The 19,082-nt window shown below is 31.0% G+C and overlaps 1 protein-coding gene across 1 annotated transcript; it reads right to left on the bottom strand.

The window, feature by feature from the left end:
• Positions 1-4,164: 4,164 nt before the first annotated feature.
• On the bottom strand, positions 4,165-6,991 carry LOC135144564 (uncharacterized). The gene is made up of 7 exons (XM_064076585.1): positions 6,940-6,991; positions 6,638-6,883; positions 6,319-6,580; positions 6,107-6,264; positions 5,862-6,052; positions 5,578-5,805; positions 4,165-5,488 (listed from the first exon to the last, which is right to left on the bottom strand). Exons 1-7 carry the CDS (start codon positions 6,989-6,991, stop codon positions 5,090-5,092), a joined length of 1,536 nt encoding a protein of 511 aa, XP_063932655.1. The 3' UTR covers positions 4,165-5,089.
• Positions 6,992-19,082: the final 12,091 nt, after the last annotated feature.

Genomic DNA, 19,082 nt, shown 5'->3' with positions numbered 1-19,082 from the left:
CGAACTCGGTACAGATATGGCTGCTTACAAAATATCCACGAAAATAGTGGTTTTAATTAAGACTTTGACTCCTTCATCACCCTTGTCAACGAATAACCCAGCTTATTAGTTGCAAATTTATGACACTACCCCAAACTATAGGTACCGGCCCTTTGTTGTATTTGATCGACGCACTTTTCTTGTACCGAACCGGCTTATCTGTGTAATTATTAGTTATAATGCTCTTTCTTCGCAAACAAAAGGTTTGGAAAACCCAAAATCATAAAACCATCACTGTTGTCGTAGATGGTCTATGATTAAATGGCTGTACTTGGGACAACAACTTTTAAATAGTTTTGTTGTTATTGTCATCTGCCGTAAACACAGTAGCTATTGTATTACACTTGTTCGAAAGGCCCTTTGTAGGGCCGACTTTTAAATTCTTCATCAATATTCAGTAGCGAATGTTTCTGTGTTTTAAATACATAATAAAAGGGTGTGATCACAATTTATTCCTTTATATATTTATTTATATTGGTCCTTGTAGACTCCGGTCTGTTGGATAATAAATATTATTCTTATTATTATTATTATATGAAATAAAAATTATGACTCTATTCAGTATATATCTGAATCCAAGACCAGTGGTTTGCTACAACGTGGTTGTTATTTAATAAATAAATAGGTAAATGATCTAAAGTTATTTAGTTTAAAGCGTTCAGAAGCGATTTGGTTGGTTTGGACTATAATTTCTGCGGGAAATAGTTATTTGGTCGGTTTTGATAACGACAAAGTGAATATTTTTGGTACATATTTAGATGATTTTACATATTTTGTTTAACTAAGAATTAATTCTTTATTTGTGTTTTATACTAGCAAAACGTCTTAAACTAAGAATATTGTTGAAATCGTAATAACCCAATGGATTTTTTTCGGGAAAATGTTCTGGAAACACTGTGTTCTATTTTGTATGAATTTTTAAATGTTTTTAGTGACAATTTTTGTGGTTGTTTTCGATATACTGTATGATATTAACAGTGAGAAAAAAATGAAAAATTAAAATAATCGAAAATTCGAAAAATCGAGAAATCTAATAATCGAAATATCGAAGAACTGAAAATCGAAAAATGAAACATCAGAAAATCGAAAAAATGTAAAATTTAAAAACCGAATAACGAAAAATCGAGAAATCAAAACTCCCAAATTTAAAAAATCGGATAACTGAAAAATCGAAACATCGAAAAACTGGAAAATCGAAAAACCGAGAAATCGAAAAATCAAAAGATCAAGAAATCGTGTAGTCGAAAAGTCGAACAATTGAGAAACCGAAATAGGCCAAAATCGAAAAGTTAAAAATTGAATAATTTATAAATTGAGAAATTGACAATCAAAATATCGAAAAATCCAAATCTCGATAAATCGATAAATCAAAAAATTGAAAAATTCGAAAAATTGAAAAATTGAGAAATCGACAAACAAAAAGTTAAAAGTTGAAAAATTGGAAAAGCGGAAAAATCAAAAAACGAAAAAATGGAAAACTGGAAAAACTGAAAAGCCGAAATAGGCCAAAATAAAAAATTGAAAAACTGATAAATCGAAAACCTGATAAATCGAAAACCTGAACAATCAAATCTCGATAAATCGGGAATGAAAAATTAACAAATCGAAAAATTGAAAAATAGAACATCTAAAACCAGGAAGTCGAAAAATAGGAAGATTAAGAAATATTGAAAAATTAAAATATCAAAAAATTGAAAAATCTAAAATTTAAAAATCCAAAAATTGTAAAATCGAAAAAGTAAAAAGGTAGACACATCGAAAAATCCAGAAATCAAAAACAGAAGAGCCAAAGAATTGAAAAATCAAAAACTTGAAAAATCAAAAAATTAAAGAATTGAAGAACAGGAAAATCGAAACACTCGAAGGTCAAGAAATGGGAAAATCAAAACATCGATTAATTGAAAAATCGAAAATTTGGCAAAATGACAATTGAAAAACCGAAAATCTAAAACCGGGAAGTCGAAAAATCAAAAGATTAAGAAATCGAAACATTTGAAAAATTCGAAAACTTGAAAAATTCAAATATCGAAAACCTGAACTGAAAAATCGAGAAATCGAAAAATCTAAAATTTTAAAAATTAAAAAATCTAAAATTTAAAATCGAAAAAGTAAAATAATCAACACATCGAAAAATCCAGGAGTCAAAAATCGAAGAGTCGAAGAATCGAAATATTGAAAAATCCCAAAACTGAGATATCGAAAAACTGAAAAATGAAAGACGAACTGAGAATCTAATAACCTGAAAAATCCGAAAACTGAGAACCTAAAAAGTCGAAAAATTGAACAATCGAAAACTCCAAAAAGTGAAGTCGAAAAGTCGAAACTTTAAAAAACTAAAAAATGAAAAATCGAAAAATTAAATAATTGAAGAACAGGACAACAGGAATATCGAAACCCTCGAAAGTCAAGAAATGGGAAAATCAAAACATTGATTAATTGAAAAATCGAAAAATTCACAGTTTATAAATGCCAAATTTGAAAAATTGAAAAATCGAAAATTTGAAAAAACGACAATTGAAAAACAGAAAATCTAAAACCGGGAAGTCGAAAAATCGATAGATTAAGAAATCAAAACATTTGAAAAATTCGAAAACATGAAAAACGGAAATATGAAAAATGAAAAATCGAGAAATCGAAAAATCTAAAATTTTAAATATTGAAAAATTAAAATATCAAAAAACTGAAAAATCTAAATTTAAAAATCGAAAAATTGAGAAAACGACAATTGAAAGACAGAAAATCTAAAACCGGGAAATCGAAAAATCGAAAGATTAAGAAATCGAAACATTTGAAAAATTGAAATATGGAAGAGCTGAAATGAAAAATCGAAAAATCTTACATTTTAAATATTGAAAAATTGAAATACAAAAAATTGAGAAATCTAAAATTTAAAAATCGAAAAAGTAAAAAGTCGACACATCGAAAAATCCAGAAATCAAAACTGAAATATCGAAAAACTGAAAAATGAAAGAAAAACTGAAAAATTCCAAAACTGAAATATCCAAAAACTGAGAACCTAAAGAATCGAAAAATTGAGAAACCGAAAAATCCAAAAAGTGAAGTCGAAATATCGAAACCTAAAAAAAAATCGAAAAATTGAAAAATCAAAAACCTGCAGAATCGTAAGATAAAATTGAATAATAAGTAAACTGAAAAATCCCAAAACTGAAATGTCCAAAAACAGAAATTAAAAAATTGAGAAATCGAAAAATCAAAAAACTGAAGTTGAAAAATCGAAACCTGAAAAAATAGAAAAATCGAAAAACCAAAAAACCTGAAAAATCAACCAATCGACAAATAAAGAGTTTATAAAAGTCAAAAATTGACAAATCGAAATATTAAAATTGAAGAGAAAAACTGAAAACCGAGAAATTGAAAAATTGAGAAATTGTAAAATCCAAAAATCCAATAATAAATAGGAGTAAACTGAAAAGTCCCCAAACTAAAATCTCGAAACACTGAGAATTCGAAAGTTGAAACAGCAGAAATTATGGTCGAAACCGATTGGGATGTGTATCAGATCACAGATCATAGCTTATAAATCAAATCGTTTCCGAACCCTTAGAGTCGACATTGGCCTGAGTGCGCTATGGTCTGTAGATAAAACAAGTTCTCAGACGACGAACTGTAATTCGTGTGACCTGAATTAAAGTGAAGGAAACAGTAAGCAGCTTGTATGTTTCAGGTAAATAAATGATCTTCTAACAAACTGTAAAATGTACCTACAGTATTATTATGTTTTTTAAAATTTAGATTACCAATGTAAAAAAACGGTGGTCAAGAAATTATAAGTAGAGAACTTAGAAATATAAAAAAAGTTTAACTTACCACTTCGCAGTTCACCTTAGTAAGTGTCCACAAGGTAACTATGGCTTTTGTAAACGTGAATTTTACTAATTAAGGAGAGATCTGCTTTTCCGTACTCTAGCTACGTTGAAAAAACCTGTAATTAACCATGCGCCTCTTGGATTCTATTAAATACTTACCTAGTTTACACTCAGAACTTAAAATATTGAGATGATTGATCTCAAATCACTAAATTGATCATTTTCCACGCCACTATCTGTAGAAAAATTGCGGACGAAGGAGTGAAGGATTTTTATGATGTGTAATGAAAAGACAAAGTTAATATCTACGTATATCTATTTTGATAAAAAATCTAAACTTCATTATATACAAATATAACTAATTCAAAATGTTTGGGGCTCAAAAACTGTCATATGTACATAATTATCTTATCTACTTGACTGAAGAGTGCATAACATCAATGGCACCATCTTTAAGTTTTTCATATTAGAGTTACATAATGAACGTATTAAATAGAGCCATTTGTTTAATAAATAGAATGACAATAAGATTTTCTACATCAATCACATAATAACACAACTTAGATTCATGCAAGGCTATAGACACATTTACAACTAGAAATTACCAACATAAAACATAAATTATGCATTTGTATAGAACTTGAGGGCTAACATTAGCGTCATAAGAAAAAAAGCAGGCACCATGAGTTATTTTAAAAAGTTGTCGGTATTTACCTAATTTAAATTATTCCTTACTTAGTATATGGTATCAAAATATGTCAAAATTATTTCATGTTATCAATTCTATTCTTTGGTATTTACAAAAATAATCAGTTGTAAATTCATACCTAAGAAAGATATTGAAAAAAATAATTTTGGCGTATTTTTTGGCAGATCTATTGTACTGTAGCTAGATTAGAATAAAATCACCTCACTAATTAAAATAAAATCATAAATTTTACGTAAAACGCTTGAGCTAAAATATACACATCATGCTATAAATATAAAGAATTAATTGTGTACATGTAAGTACATACCCTTTATATCACTAATAAATATCATTGTTTTTAGAAATTCTTCAATTAAAATTACCAAGGGCTTTTTCAATCACCTAGCGGAAGTATTTATGAACGTCAATTACAACGTCATAAATAACGGAACACCAATAAGGGTGTTGTATATAAAATTCTAAAATGACTAAAGTTACGTGATCATATCGTAGTTTCATATTTGTAAAACTAAATCTAATTATAATCATTCTCGAACCTATCATCATGTTCCCAACCTTTATTACTCTTCACACTTGGAGGATGTTTTTTACTATGTGTTCGTCCTGCTGAACTGTTCTGTTTGCTATTCCATGAACCATTATCTTCGTTTGCTTTACTTTTTACAAATCTAGCACCGACTCCAAGTATTGGCCGTCCAGTTTTTTCTTTATTCTTCTGTGATGTATCCTTCACAAAACTTTTCTGTTGCACACCATTGTATTCAGCAGGGTTGGAGTAATGAGTGGCCTGAATATCATTTTGAGGGGGCTCAGTTGGAGAGGTTGAAATCTGGAGCACATTTACATTGCTCTGGTAACTGTCCAAAATTTTACTAGTATGTATCGTTTGTATACTTAAGGCGTCATGTGGCCTCTGTAAAAGAAAAACAATTCTATGTTATTCTACTCTAAACTACATTGAATTAATCAACATTATTAGTAATAAGCACTACACACACTTACTTGAAAATTAATCATGGCAACACTGCCGAGCTGACTTTCGTAGTACTTGTAGATTTCTGCTGGAAGGACTCCAAACCTTGCACTAAACAGATCAAGTGCCAACAACAACCATAGTTTTACGTCTTTACTAAGTTGGGTTTCAACCACCAAAGCAGTCCTAATTGTTATTCCTAACTTTGCCATTTCTTCTGGTAAGAGGGTTTTCAAGGTTGATCCATTCAAAAATAACTAAAAATGGTATAATGATGCTAATTATGTTTCAATGAAATAAGGCGTTTACATACCTGACTAGTCAATAACATGAGATCTGGTAGAGTCTTACTATTGAGTAATAACTCTAAACAAGCCACAAAAGGAACTGCAAGAAACACATAGGGCTCTCCATTGGACAACCTAGCTTTGTAGTAAAAGTCTCCAATCATCTGAACACAATTACGAAAGAATACAGGATTGGTTGTTTGAAGCTGATTACTATCTAAAATAACATAACCAATAAATTACATTAAATTTACAATAACAACAAACTTACTATCAAAATCCCGTTGCAGGTGCTGTAGAAACTGTTGGCGTAAATCACACTCATGAATTTTCTGCGATATAAAACTGCGTGCCGACATAAGACGCACAAGTTTCACCGCCAGTTCGTTGTCATGTAAACATGCCTTATACAGATTTTCAAAGCTGTCTCTGCAAAAAATTCACTTATCATAACCCCGACTTTACTTTAAATAAACAACTTACTCAACTTCTTTCTGTCTTGTACAGTCCTGTGTCCAGTATGATTGTATGTACTTCATCTTCTTATTAAACATGATTCCATCGTCATTTGTGCTCAGTTCTTTAATTCGATCGACTAATTCGTCGTATTCGCTACTCAATTGTGGTGCTGGTGATGGAGTATTCATTGGTGGTTTTGATAACCCCATGGGTTTAGGAGGCTCCGCACTTTTTGACAAATTTAACCATCCCCTACCTCGGCCTACTCCACAAGATGACATTTTGGCTAAAAACAAATATTAATTAATTAACAATATTACAAATAAGATAAAAATACCCGTACCTTCTTGTTTATAACCTCTCAAGTGTTTATTTGAAAATGAGTCAAAAACGCTTTTGGTCTTGTTATGATGCTGCAACCCGCACTTCAACCACTCGAGGTTTAATGTTACACTGTTGACCACAGAACAACAACTGACTTGCTGGAGCAGTGGCGCCTGCATAAATAGTTTCAGGAGGGGGCAGGTACTTAAAGTTAATCCGAGAAACCACCCTTTATTGGTAAACTCAGCTTCCCCCAGACAATGTTCTATAGTTATTTATTAGTAAATATGATTTATATTTGACTTATTTAATTACACTAACCGGCAAAAAAAACGGCGACCTTGAAAAATTTGCAAAACCAAACTTTAAACATTATTAATTTAACTAGTGATCGTTATTTTATTAAAGAATAGGAATAGAGGATAAATTAGCAAAAAAAAAGAAGCCAATTAAACACAGAATTTAATTTAATTTAACAAAATAACAGAAACAGAGCGACACTTTGAGAGACGTCTGCAAGAGTTAACGGAATTATTTTCGCGTGAAAACGTTTATTAATGGCCAAACTTATAATTAAATGATGAAAAACACTGTTTACAACAACAGCCTCCGTTACTGTTTTTTTTTTTTAAGAAAATATCGTACTTGGTCTGTTTCTGTTATTTTGTTAAATTAAATTTAATTCTGCGTTTAATTGTCTTCTTTTTTTGCTAATTTGTACATCATGTGTCAATAGTAAATTAATAATTTTTAAAGTGGTTTTGCGAAAATTTTCAGGATGGCCGGTTTTTTTGCCGGTTAGTGTAGTTATTTGTACCTACTATTTTTTATATTATACATGTAATATAGGTGTTTCTATAGTATTTAGTTTTGATACACACCTATGTATACAAACGACACATTTTTTAGAGAGGTATGAGAAAAACAGATAATATAATGACAGACTTGAAATAATAATTTTAGTTGTCACTCATTTCGTGCCCATTTAAGGAGATTTATTAGTATTTAGTTATTTTAAGAAAATGTAATTAAAATACTGAAACATCATTTTCTTACCTGTCTGCCTACAGATAAGCAACCCTCTTATCAGCGGTTTTGATTCAATGCATTGAGTGTCTTTCCTTGTAATTTTTTAAAAGACACAATGGCATTCATAATTTTATTCTCGTCCATTTTTACTTTATACTGTTTTTTATATTTCGGAACTCGTGGATATAAAAAATAAGAAGAAGAGATGTCTTCTACGTCGGTAGTTTCGCAGTTTATTTTACCGCTTTTTCAAGACGTTCAATTATACCATTTGCGTCTTAACTTAAAAACGATGACATGTGAGAAAAAGACGCAAATTGAACGTCTTGAAAAAGCGATAAAATAAACTGCGAAACTGTCGACGTAGAAGACATCTCTTCTTAGTTTTTATGTCCACGAGTCCAGAAATACAAAAAACAGTACACAATGGCATGTTAGCGATCTATTGAATTTAATTTACCTGAATCTACAAGAAATCAATTCTTCACACTAGTTCTTCAAATGTGTATAATAGTGATCAGTTCTGATTCGGATGCAGAAAATGAAATACCGCTACGAACACGGAAAGTAGATAAAAAAATCTGACATTGTTAGCTTTCTTAGATCTAAAAATGTAGATATTCCAGAATCAGCTAAAACGAAAAAAGACCTTTTGGAGATCGTATCTAAAGCGTCTACGGTAATTTTTGCAAAATAAATGTCATTGACGAATTAGCCAGAAGTAATGGGTTCCACATTTTAAAACTGCGTCCTTAGTTTTGTATTTTCAACCCAATCGAGTAATTTAGAATCAATTAAAACGATAAATCAGAAAATACAATGATCACCCAAAAAGTTGTCCAAAAGTTGAAAAACTAATAAGATCCAAAGTTAAAAGGTGCAAAGAAATATGGCGAAATTATGCTAAGCACGTCAAAAATGTTTGTTGCGTTCAGCTGGGTTTTTGTAATTTCAAGGGATTATACTAATGACACTAACCAACTTATCTGGATTTCTGTGAAGGTATAAATACGGTTCTGAGTTTTGAGAATAAATAACACTTAACAAATCCTTCCAAATTACTCTGTTAGTTTTACCTGGTTGTTTGTTTGTTTGTTTCTGTCACTGCCGTCACCAGATCATTTGCTCTCAAATTAAATAGGTTGAGAAACAATTTGCTCAAATAAATGTAGTTATTAATTTGTAATTTGTTGTAAATCCTTCACAGATGATGTGCCGGCCACCCTGAAAAATTTCGCAAAACCACTTTAAAAATTATTCATTTAACTAGTGATCGTTATTTTATTAAAGAACCATTCACTATTGACACAAATCAGCAAAAAAAAAAAAAAATAAACGCAGAATTAAATTTAATTTAACAAAATAACAGAAACAGAAAAAAAAACAATAAAGGAGGCTGTTGTTGTAAATAGTGTTTTTCATCATTTAATTATAAGTTTGGCAATTAATAAACGTTTTCAGGCGAAAACAATTCCGTTAACTCTTACAGACGTCTCTCAAATTGTCGCTCTGTTTCTGTTATTTTGTTAAATTAAATTTAATTCTGCGTTTATTTGTCTTCTTTTTTTTTGCTAATTTATACCTCATGTGTCAATAGTGAATGGTTCTTTAATAAAATAACGATCACTAGTTAAATTAATAATTTTTAAAGCTTAGTTTTGCGAAGTTTTTCAGGGTGGCCGGTTTTTTTGCCGGTCAGTGTATTATACATATAATATAGGTATTTCTATAGTATTTAGGTTTGATACACACCTATGTTTCCAAACGATAGATTTTTAGTTAGGTATGAGAAAAATAGATAATATAATGACAGACTTGAAATAATAATTTTAGTTTTCACTTATTTCGTGCCCATTTAAGGAGATTAAGTATACTTGCTTCCAAAATAAGAGAGTAAAACTACCTGGAAAACTGACTGGACTTTTAGGGTTTTCCAACTCTAAGCGGTAGGTGGGCCAATAGGAATGATTGACAGCTTGTACAGGTACAATGGACTAAGCTTATGGCCCTATTACGATATCCTAAAAGTTAAGTCAGTTTTGCAGGTAGTTTTACTCTCTTATTTTGGAAGCAAGTATACCTATTTAGTTATTCTAACAAAATGTAATTAAATACTGAAACATCATTTTCTTACGTGCCTGCCTGTCTACAGATAAACAACCCTCTTATCAGAGGTTTTCAATCAATGCATTTCTCGTTTTTACCGAAACGCTAATGCCATGAGTGTCTCTCCTTGTAATTTTTTAAAAGACACAATGGCATGTTAGCAATCTGTTGAATTTAATTTACCTGAATCTACAAGAAATCAATCCTTCACACTAGTTCTTCAAATGTGTATTTAGTGATCAGTTCTGATTCGGACGCAGAAAATGAAATACCGTCACGAACACGGAAAGTAGATAAAGAAATCTGACATTGTTAGCTTTCTTAGATCTGAAAATGTAGATATTCCAGAATCAGCTAAAACGAAAAATGACGTTTTGGAGATCGTATCTAAGGGCCTCTAGGGTCATTTTTGCAAAATAAATGTCTTTGACGAATTAGCCAGAAGTAAGGGGTTCCACATTTGAAAACTGCGTCCTTAGTTTTGTATTTTCAACCCAATCGAGTAATTTAGAATCAATTAAAACGAGAAGTCAGAAAATACAATGATCACCCAAAAAGTTCTCCAAAAGTTGTAAAACTAATAAGATCCAAAGTTAAAAGGTGTAAAGAAATATGGCGAAATTGTGTTAAGCACGTCAAAAATGTGGAAGCAACACTTCGGAAAACTTCTCCTAATGATCTTATTATAAATTTAAATGTTTGTTGCGTTCAGCTGGGTTTTTGTAATTTCAAGGAATTACACTAATGACAATAACCAGCTTATCTGGATTTCTGTGAAGGTATAAATACGGTTCTGAGTTCTGAGAATAAATAACATTTAACAAATCCTTCCAAATTACTCTTAGTTTTATAGTGAACCAAGAGTTATAAGGTTATATGGCCATCATAAAATCATCCCATTGTGTCGAAGTTAAGTTGTTTACAATAGAAAAGGTTTTAGGGTCGTAAATAACGTGTCCACTGCAGTTCGACCGGCTCTTGTGGTTTCGTTCAGGGGCGGCTTTCACTAAATATGAAAATCCACCACTCCACTATTTCTTTACTACCTGCAGCCGCTGAGGGTTCCGAAATAACCACTCGCTTTGAAAGCCGGCCCTGTTAAATATGAGCAAGAAATGTTTAGAAGATGATTTATTGCCAACCGGTAAGCTTAATGCGAACCACACAAAGGGGGTATTTATTTGCGGTCAACTACTTTTATGATGGCCATATAACCTTATAGGTCTTGGTTCACTATACCTGGTTGTTTGTTTGTTTGTTTGGTCCCGTCACCTGATCATTTGCTGTCAAATTAAATCAGTTAAGAAATAATTTGCTCAAATAAATGTAGTTATTAATTTGTAATTCGTAGTAGATCCTTCATAGATGATGTGTGTTAAATTGAATCAATGTATATTCTGGGAAATTTAAAGTAATATCCAACTTTTATAAAGCTATCATAAACTTACTATAATACACCGACCGGCAAAAAAAACCGGCCACTCTGAAAAATTTCGCAAAACCACTTTAAAAATTATTCATTTAACTAGTGATCGTTACTTATTTTATTAAAGAACCATTCACTATTGACACAAATCAGCAAAAAAAAAAAGAAGACAAATAAACGCAGAATTAAATTTAATTTAACAAAATAACAGAAACAGAAAAAATACAACAAAGGAAGGTGTTGTTGTAAACAGTGTTTTTCATCATTTATTTTTAAGTTTGGCAATTAATAAACGTTTTCAGGCGAAAACAATTCCGTTAGCTCTTACAGACGTCTCTCAAATTGTCGCTCCGTTTCTGTTATTTTGTTAAATTAAATTTAATTCTGCGTTTATTTGTCTTCTTTTTTTCGCTAATTTATACCTCATGTGTCAATAGTGAATGGTTCTTTAATAAAATAACGATCACTAGTTAAATTAATAGTTTTTAAAGTTTGGTTTTGCGAAATTTTTCAGGGTGGTCTGTTTTTTTTCCGGTCAGTGTAGTATTTTATTTTACAAGACTGAGAATTTAGAATCACGAAAGTATTAGCACGTGTGATACTGATCTCACGAGCTTATACCGGCGTTTCGCTCACGTATGCTATACGACGCTTTATCTTGCAGTATCAGCCTTTACCCAAAGGTAAAAAAAAAGATGAATTCAAATTGAATGCGCGTTGAATCTAAAAGATCATATTGTCATTAAATATGTAAGTACAGTCAAAATTATTGTCGGTATCCCGCTCTGACAGGTATTATGTACCTTTAAGTTCGGTTCACAGCGGCTAAGTTTATTTAGACCAAAAGGGTCAGTACTACCTGGAGTACCTCCAGCTTCCACCTGCGTTCACAATTTATTCATGTTAATATTCAGGACAGGAAAATTAAAGTAAAGGAATCAAGAATTGATTGGTTTGTTACAGATATAGTTGTTTCGAAAAAATATTGGGTTTTTTAAAATGTCAGAAAATGTCTGATCGAAATTTTTTGGAAATAACTATGAATAAAATAGGTAATCGGCGAAATGTGGATACAGTACTTATATAATTTAAATATTTTTCGGCTCATAATGCCGTAGTGATATCGTCGATCACTTTTTTTTTGACAATGAACCGAACTTTTTAATCGTATTTTTAAAAACGATTAGAAAAAAACGCTAAAAAAATCAGAAGTGATATTTGAATAAAACGCTTTAGCAGCTCAATTTTGTTTTCCACTGTAAACATTTTTCATTCTTTCTGTATCTTCAAGACGTCGAGGAAATACAGCTAATAATTTTTCAAAAACAACGGTTCTGAAAATAAATAGTACAAGCATCATATAAATAAAATATAAAGTGCAACTGTTAACTTCTCAATTTTATAAACTATATATATTATATTGATTTATCATTATTATGTTACTGTTCAAAGTGTTAATTTTTTGATAATATGTATAATAAAACAAAATTTCGATATTTTCGTTCCTTGGAGTTGCAGTATTTATTTTATTCATCAATTATTATCCTAGGGGTTCCTTTTTTAGAGTAATTCTGTGACGTGTAAAACGGGTCTTAGTTTATAAAATTGAGAAGTTAACAGTTGCATTTTACAGTTATTTATATGATGGTTGTATGTATTATTTAACAATGAACATTTGTCATATTTTTGTTTCTTTAAATTAAATACTTATACAACTAATGATATTTTTCTCAAAATAGTGAAAATTAAAAAATGAAGTCAGGTAAATACACAACAGTGTTGGGGTGAAACTGGACACCCAGCGAAGTTATTGTAATCATGGTAAATCGCTAAGCAAATTTTATTGGTTTATCCCTCTCAAAAATTAATGACGTCATCTCAAAATTTTACCAAATAAATTCTCTCTGAACTATGCAAAATATTATAACTGTATACTTGTGGTTTATCAACCCACAACACACTCATAGATTTTAAAATTATTTATTCAGGGTGACTCTTAAAAAATAATGAATGAGTCAATTTATTTTATTGATTAAATCGGAGACGGCTCACTCCGTTTTCCCGAAAATTTGGGAATACAATACTGTTATCATTAGTACTACACTGCATCTATTCAACGTCATTACAAACTTTTGTTAAGGGATAAATCACGCGCAGTACGTTTCTTTACATTTACTTTAACGTTACATACATGTCTTTATTTTACTCCTAAATTATAAGGGTTCTTAAAAAAAAATAAATTCGCATAATCAAATTCTATACTTTTTCTAAAAAGCTGGATTTGTTTTATTGTACTTCAGGGGCGAGGGAAGTTTTGTAGAAATAATCTTCGATCAATTTTTGTACGTAGATATACAGATGATTTAAAAATGAGGCACTAACTCTATAACACGTTGGAACTGTTTATTGGGCAAAGAAAAAAATATTTTTTTTAATTCTGGAGCCCAAAGGTAGAAGACTGGCCTCTCTTAGTTCAATTTTTCTGCTAGGGATTTTATTACATTTGAATTCACGACTTGAATGAATTAATCTAACAATAATGACTAATTTTTCACGTTTTTTAATCTCTCCATCTAAATCGATATTTTGTTTTTTAAGTGAGCGTCAAATTGATAAAAGAAATTGTTTTGTGATTTTTCTTAAATTTAGGCTTGCGAACTTGATAATGTATACCGCTGAATTAGTGCCTCATTTTTGAATTAGGTACTCATATCGTTTAGTTAGACAGGACGTACGTACTCTTTTTGGCAAAAACGGAGTTTGTCAGTTCGACCACCAAACAGACTTATTAATCCTAGTAGCTATAACTCAACGGATTAAACTACCGGTCAGTCCGACCACTTATTGAAGTTTCTTTATACTGTGTGCAAGTTCTTCTTAATTAGTTTTTGTTGTTTGTTTGTTGTCACTCTTTGCTGTTAAGGGTCCCCAGTCGTCGCCCGCAAAATCGGTTTCCATGAGAAGAATTATTTTTTGTAAAGATTGTCCAGAATTATATGAATTTTATGGACCCCCAACGTTAATTCATTTTACAGCCCAGGCGTCAATTCTATTGTACAGGTAAAGAGCCTGTCAGGGGAAAGCCCATGTTTTCTGTACCTGAGTTCACCCCGCTCTTCAGCTGTACAATAAAATTGACAACAGGGCTGTAAAACAAATTAACTTTGGGAGTCGATAAAATTCATATAATTCTGGACAATCTTTAAAACTATGCAACGCAAAGTACCGATCCACGGCAGGTAGCGACTGAGATTATGGTCACTGTAGGGAGTTCGTCATAAAATGAAAATCGGTAAACAACACCAGATAAGCTTATTTATTTTCAAATGAAGGGTACAGGGAAATAACCATCGAAATCCATTTGTATGTATTTTGAAAGAAATTGAGTTGAAAGTTTAAAATGCTGCGGAAAATAGATTGAGAATCCCACAAGGTTCAGTCTAACACATTTTTTTATTTTCTTTATAATGTTTTAAAAATATATAAAATAAACTGTTTATGTTCAAATATAACAGCGAAAAAATTGGTGGAAAGTTGTTTCGACAGAACTTCCCTCGCACCTAAAATACAATGAAACATATCCAGCATTTTCGAGTTAAATTTTTACTTTAGGTACACAATTTTGTGATAAAATCATCAACATTTTGCAAGGACACGTAAATCAGTATTTCAAAATTTTCTGGGAAAATGGAATGAGTCGAGACTGTTTTAATCAATAGGATAAATCGGCTCATTCATTAATTCTTTTGAGCCACCTAGATATAATAATATAAGCAAATCTAAAAAAATATGAATGCAATGATAAATTACAAGTAAAAACTCATCATATTTTGCACATTTTTAGTAGAATTTATTCAGCAAAATTTTGAGATGACGTTATCAATTTTTTAGTAGCATAATCCTGAACTTGTGGTTTACAAATACATTATTGAGATTTTTCGGCTTTTCGGTTTTTCGATTTTTCAACTTTTAATGTTTCAATTTTTCAGTATTTTAATTTTTGACATTTTCAGTTTATCCATTCTTTAAATTTTCGATTTCTCCATTTTTTTATTTTTCAATTTCTCAATTGTCCGATGTTTCACTGATACGATTTCGCAATTTTTCAACTTTTCGATATTTTAATTTTTCAATTTTTAAAATTCTAGATTTTTCGATTTCTCGAGTTTTCAGTTCTTCTATGCATATTTCAGTTTTTCAATTTTCGGAATTCATTAAATTTCTGATTTTCCATTTTTTTTTTATTTTTCGATTTTCCAGTTTTTCGATGTTTCGATTTTTCAATTATACGATTGTTCAATTTCTCGATTTCTAAATTTTAGATTTTCCAATTTTTATTTTTTTCCATAATTACTGTTCTACTAGTATTGCTAATTTAGGATGTAGTATCAAACGCAATGAATGAATTAATTCTTAGTTAAACAAAAAAATAGTTGCATGTCAAAATCGAGTGAAACATGTGAGATGTATGTAAACAAAAGCATCTAAATAACAACTATTTCCCGCAGAATTTCTAGAGGCTTATAGAGTCGACATTGGCCTGAGCGCGCTCCGGTCTGTGGATCATACAAGTTCTCGGGCGACGATGTATCTAACGGGGCAGTCGAAATACCTGATATGTCACAGCGCAAAAAGTATTTCTCAAAAAACTTTCAAACGTTGATGTCTTTTTATTCGAACAAAACACAATTGGCGAACGCAATAATCCAGAATGGGGCGCAGAAAAATCCTTTAGACTAACCGAACGTTATTTTGGTAAAATTTGCAAAAAGATAACAAGTAACACGGCTAATCCTACTGTAGTGTGAAAAACATTTTACATCCCTGCAAATCTAGTTCAGCATGTACTCTCCCAAAATCTTTGCATAGAAAATGAAGCAAGGGCAACTGAAGCATTTTGCAGTAACACCAAACTGACAATAAGACAATGCGGTTTGTACATTTTTAGCAGCATCGCCAGACGGCTGAATAAACAAAAACGCTATCGTAGAAATATATAAAATGTCCAATTTAAATAATGCTTAATTCAACGAGATGATAAATTTTGGGAAAATAATATGATAGAGCCCTAGAAAAATTTTATTTATATGCCTTACTTCCGGAGAAAGTAGATTCTCGTTATTGAACAAGTCAACCCATTAGACAAATTGTAAAGAAAAAATTGTAGAATTAAAATTTTTTATTTGCATTCGCGTCATGTGTAGTTCATATAAATCTTTTGCCCTTCTAGTATAAACACACATAGGCATAAATAGTAATATTGGAATAGGTTTACTGGAAATATCACATAAAAAACGTGCCTATAATAATATTCTACCGCATAGGTGGTGCGGAAAAGAGTATCAAAAAATTTAATTTAAATAAATATGATTGTTCAGGTAAATAAGTGGTTAGTGAAGTGATGAGCATCTAAATCTTGTCAGTTTTGTGTATTGATTAATGTATAAAATGACAGATTAATAAAAAATATTTGAATAATTTTTTCAAGGAAAATATTTTAGTAGAATATGTAAAATTATAAAAATTTGCATACTTTTAAATCAAATTATGTCAGCAATGAAAGAAGTCGACTTGTAAAAGAGTTTCAACAATGTTGGTCAGCTAAAAGTATTTATGAGTTTTATGACCTAAAGTATCTGGACTGATTACCTGAAAGGGTCGGTCAGCAAGGCTCCCTGCTGTGTAAAACTCAACCATTTATTGAAACGGAAAACTTTGTAAATAGGGTTGCCTAGTTTCACTTTATTTTCATTAGTCAGTATTTTTTTAAAAAGCAAATATTTTGATAAATATAAATTTTAAACAAAAATGACCGGGTCTTCCCCATAGAGCTCAATGTTGTCTTTGCACTGATATAAAAGTTGAAGCAAAAAATGCTCTCTCCTCGTCTAAAAATGCAATTTCCTTCGAAGAATGAACGATTAATTAAACACTAAACAATCACTTATTTTAAAAAATATTGTGTCTTCCCCAGAGATTTAGACATAATCTATCAGTTGAAATGTCTATCTTTTTTTCAAAGTTGAAATTACGCCCGTAAAATGAAAATCTATTTAGCTCACTTTTCGGTCTGCTACTGGGCACCCTTAACGCGATGGCAGACTCAAAAGTTCAAGCAGAAAATATGTACAGCCAAAAGGGAAATATCATGTTAATATGTGATGGTTTTAAATTCTCCAAAGCCCACACCAGTAAAAACAGCATAATTAGGTAGATACCTATAGAAATCCAAGAAAACTTCCAATGTCTCGTTTATTATCATACGCTAAACGTTTAACGTTTCAATAATTTAAATCATCACAATAATTAATCATAAAAAATAAACATACTTTATAATTCTATGCAACTGGTCTAATTTAAAATTTATAAACGCCAGGCTATGAAAGAAATGAGGCGGAATTTAAATATTTTGGAAGATATAATTGTTTGTAATTTATTTTTTCTCCATTTTATTACAGGATGTATATTCGAGAGTTTTTGATTACTCAAAAGAAGATCGAAAATAGAAATCAACTTTATTTTGTGAAGCAAATTTGGAACTATTTCTAAATAATAAAATAATCTTGCACTTAATGTCGACGTTGCCGTCGTGTCAAAGTTCAGATGTATAATTTGCAGAAATGTGACCTGCATCAGTCAAATTGTTGGTATCTGAAATTTATTAAATTAGCTGAAAATAAATTTATGTACGTCGCATAGTTTTTATGGAGCTCCAATATTTCTGAAAAATTTGACAGTGTCACAAAAAGTTTTAAATTCGGCCGGAAAAAGAGCATATCTTTCTGCTTAAAAAAAATAATTATATAAATACAATTACATAAATCCAAAAAGTTTGTTTGGATATTGCACAAGGAAATTATTACGTACTTTCCCGTTGCTTAATTTTTAAAAATGTTTTATTTATCTGCTGTATATTTTACATTGCTCGTATGTAGGTACTAGCACCATTCCTTGCAATTTGCGCCCCCACGTCGAGGGTATTATTTATGCCGCTGTTACTTTATAGAAATGATCACAACAAACATTGCAAAATCTAATTTTATCATTTTTCAAAGAAGCCGGATTTGTTAGATTTGTAGTTCAGGAGCGAGGGAAGTTCTGTCGAAATAAATTTCGACCAATTTTTCGTAGTAGTAACTACAATAAAATTGTTTGCTTTCATCCACAGAACGAAAGGTGAAATGTCATTTTTAATTTTAAAGCTAAAACTACGCTAAAACCGTTATATTGTGACATGGAGGTAGGATGGCAGGAGGTCCCTCATTTAACTATTTTCAAAGAAACGGCGACAAAACGGCTGCACTCAAGAGCCATTATGACTCTTTCCGTACCACATCGGGAACGGTCGGTTGTCAACAGAAGATCAGAGGCGGAACCATTCAGTTTAAAATAGGTTCATAAAACCAAATATATTTCTAACAACATAAAAGTTTAAGTGCATTTTATGTTACTGCTTTTATATTCCATCTTAATAAATTATTTTTGTATTTTATACCCAGTACCCGGCAAATGCTTTCCTGCACGCCACTGGAAGAATCGGTTTCTCGGAGAAGCTAGAAGAGCTATTTATGACCCTTTATGACCCTAAAGCGCAGTATTAGTCACGTTTACAAATCCAAACTATCTTCTTCCTCTCATTTTAGTGTGCATTCTACCTCTGTGTACCGTGAGGTCTTTTTCCGCTGAAAATAGGATAATTCATGTATGTTGGGTTGCATATTCAATGTGCAATGAATTGACTTGGAGTTTTAAAAACTGAACATAAGTTTCATAATAATGGGCTATGTCAACGATGATTTTTGACAAAATTGTTTTAAAAAGGGTAGTAACGTAAGTCCTGTTCAGCACGATGTACAGCAAAGAAGAAAAATTACAACAGATCAATGCTATCTCTGTAATATCT

This window comes from Zophobas morio, unplaced genomic scaffold (genome assembly GCF_036711695.1).
Source record: "Zophobas morio isolate AGI-343-1 ecotype UQ-CSIRO unplaced genomic scaffold, CSIRO_AGI_Zmor_V1 ptg000108l, whole genome shotgun sequence".
Classification (NCBI taxonomy): domain Eukaryota; kingdom Metazoa; phylum Arthropoda; class Insecta; order Coleoptera; family Tenebrionidae; genus Zophobas; species Zophobas morio.
Note: the sequence above shows the minus strand (reverse complement) of the source record. Positions and strands in the feature narration are given on the sequence as shown.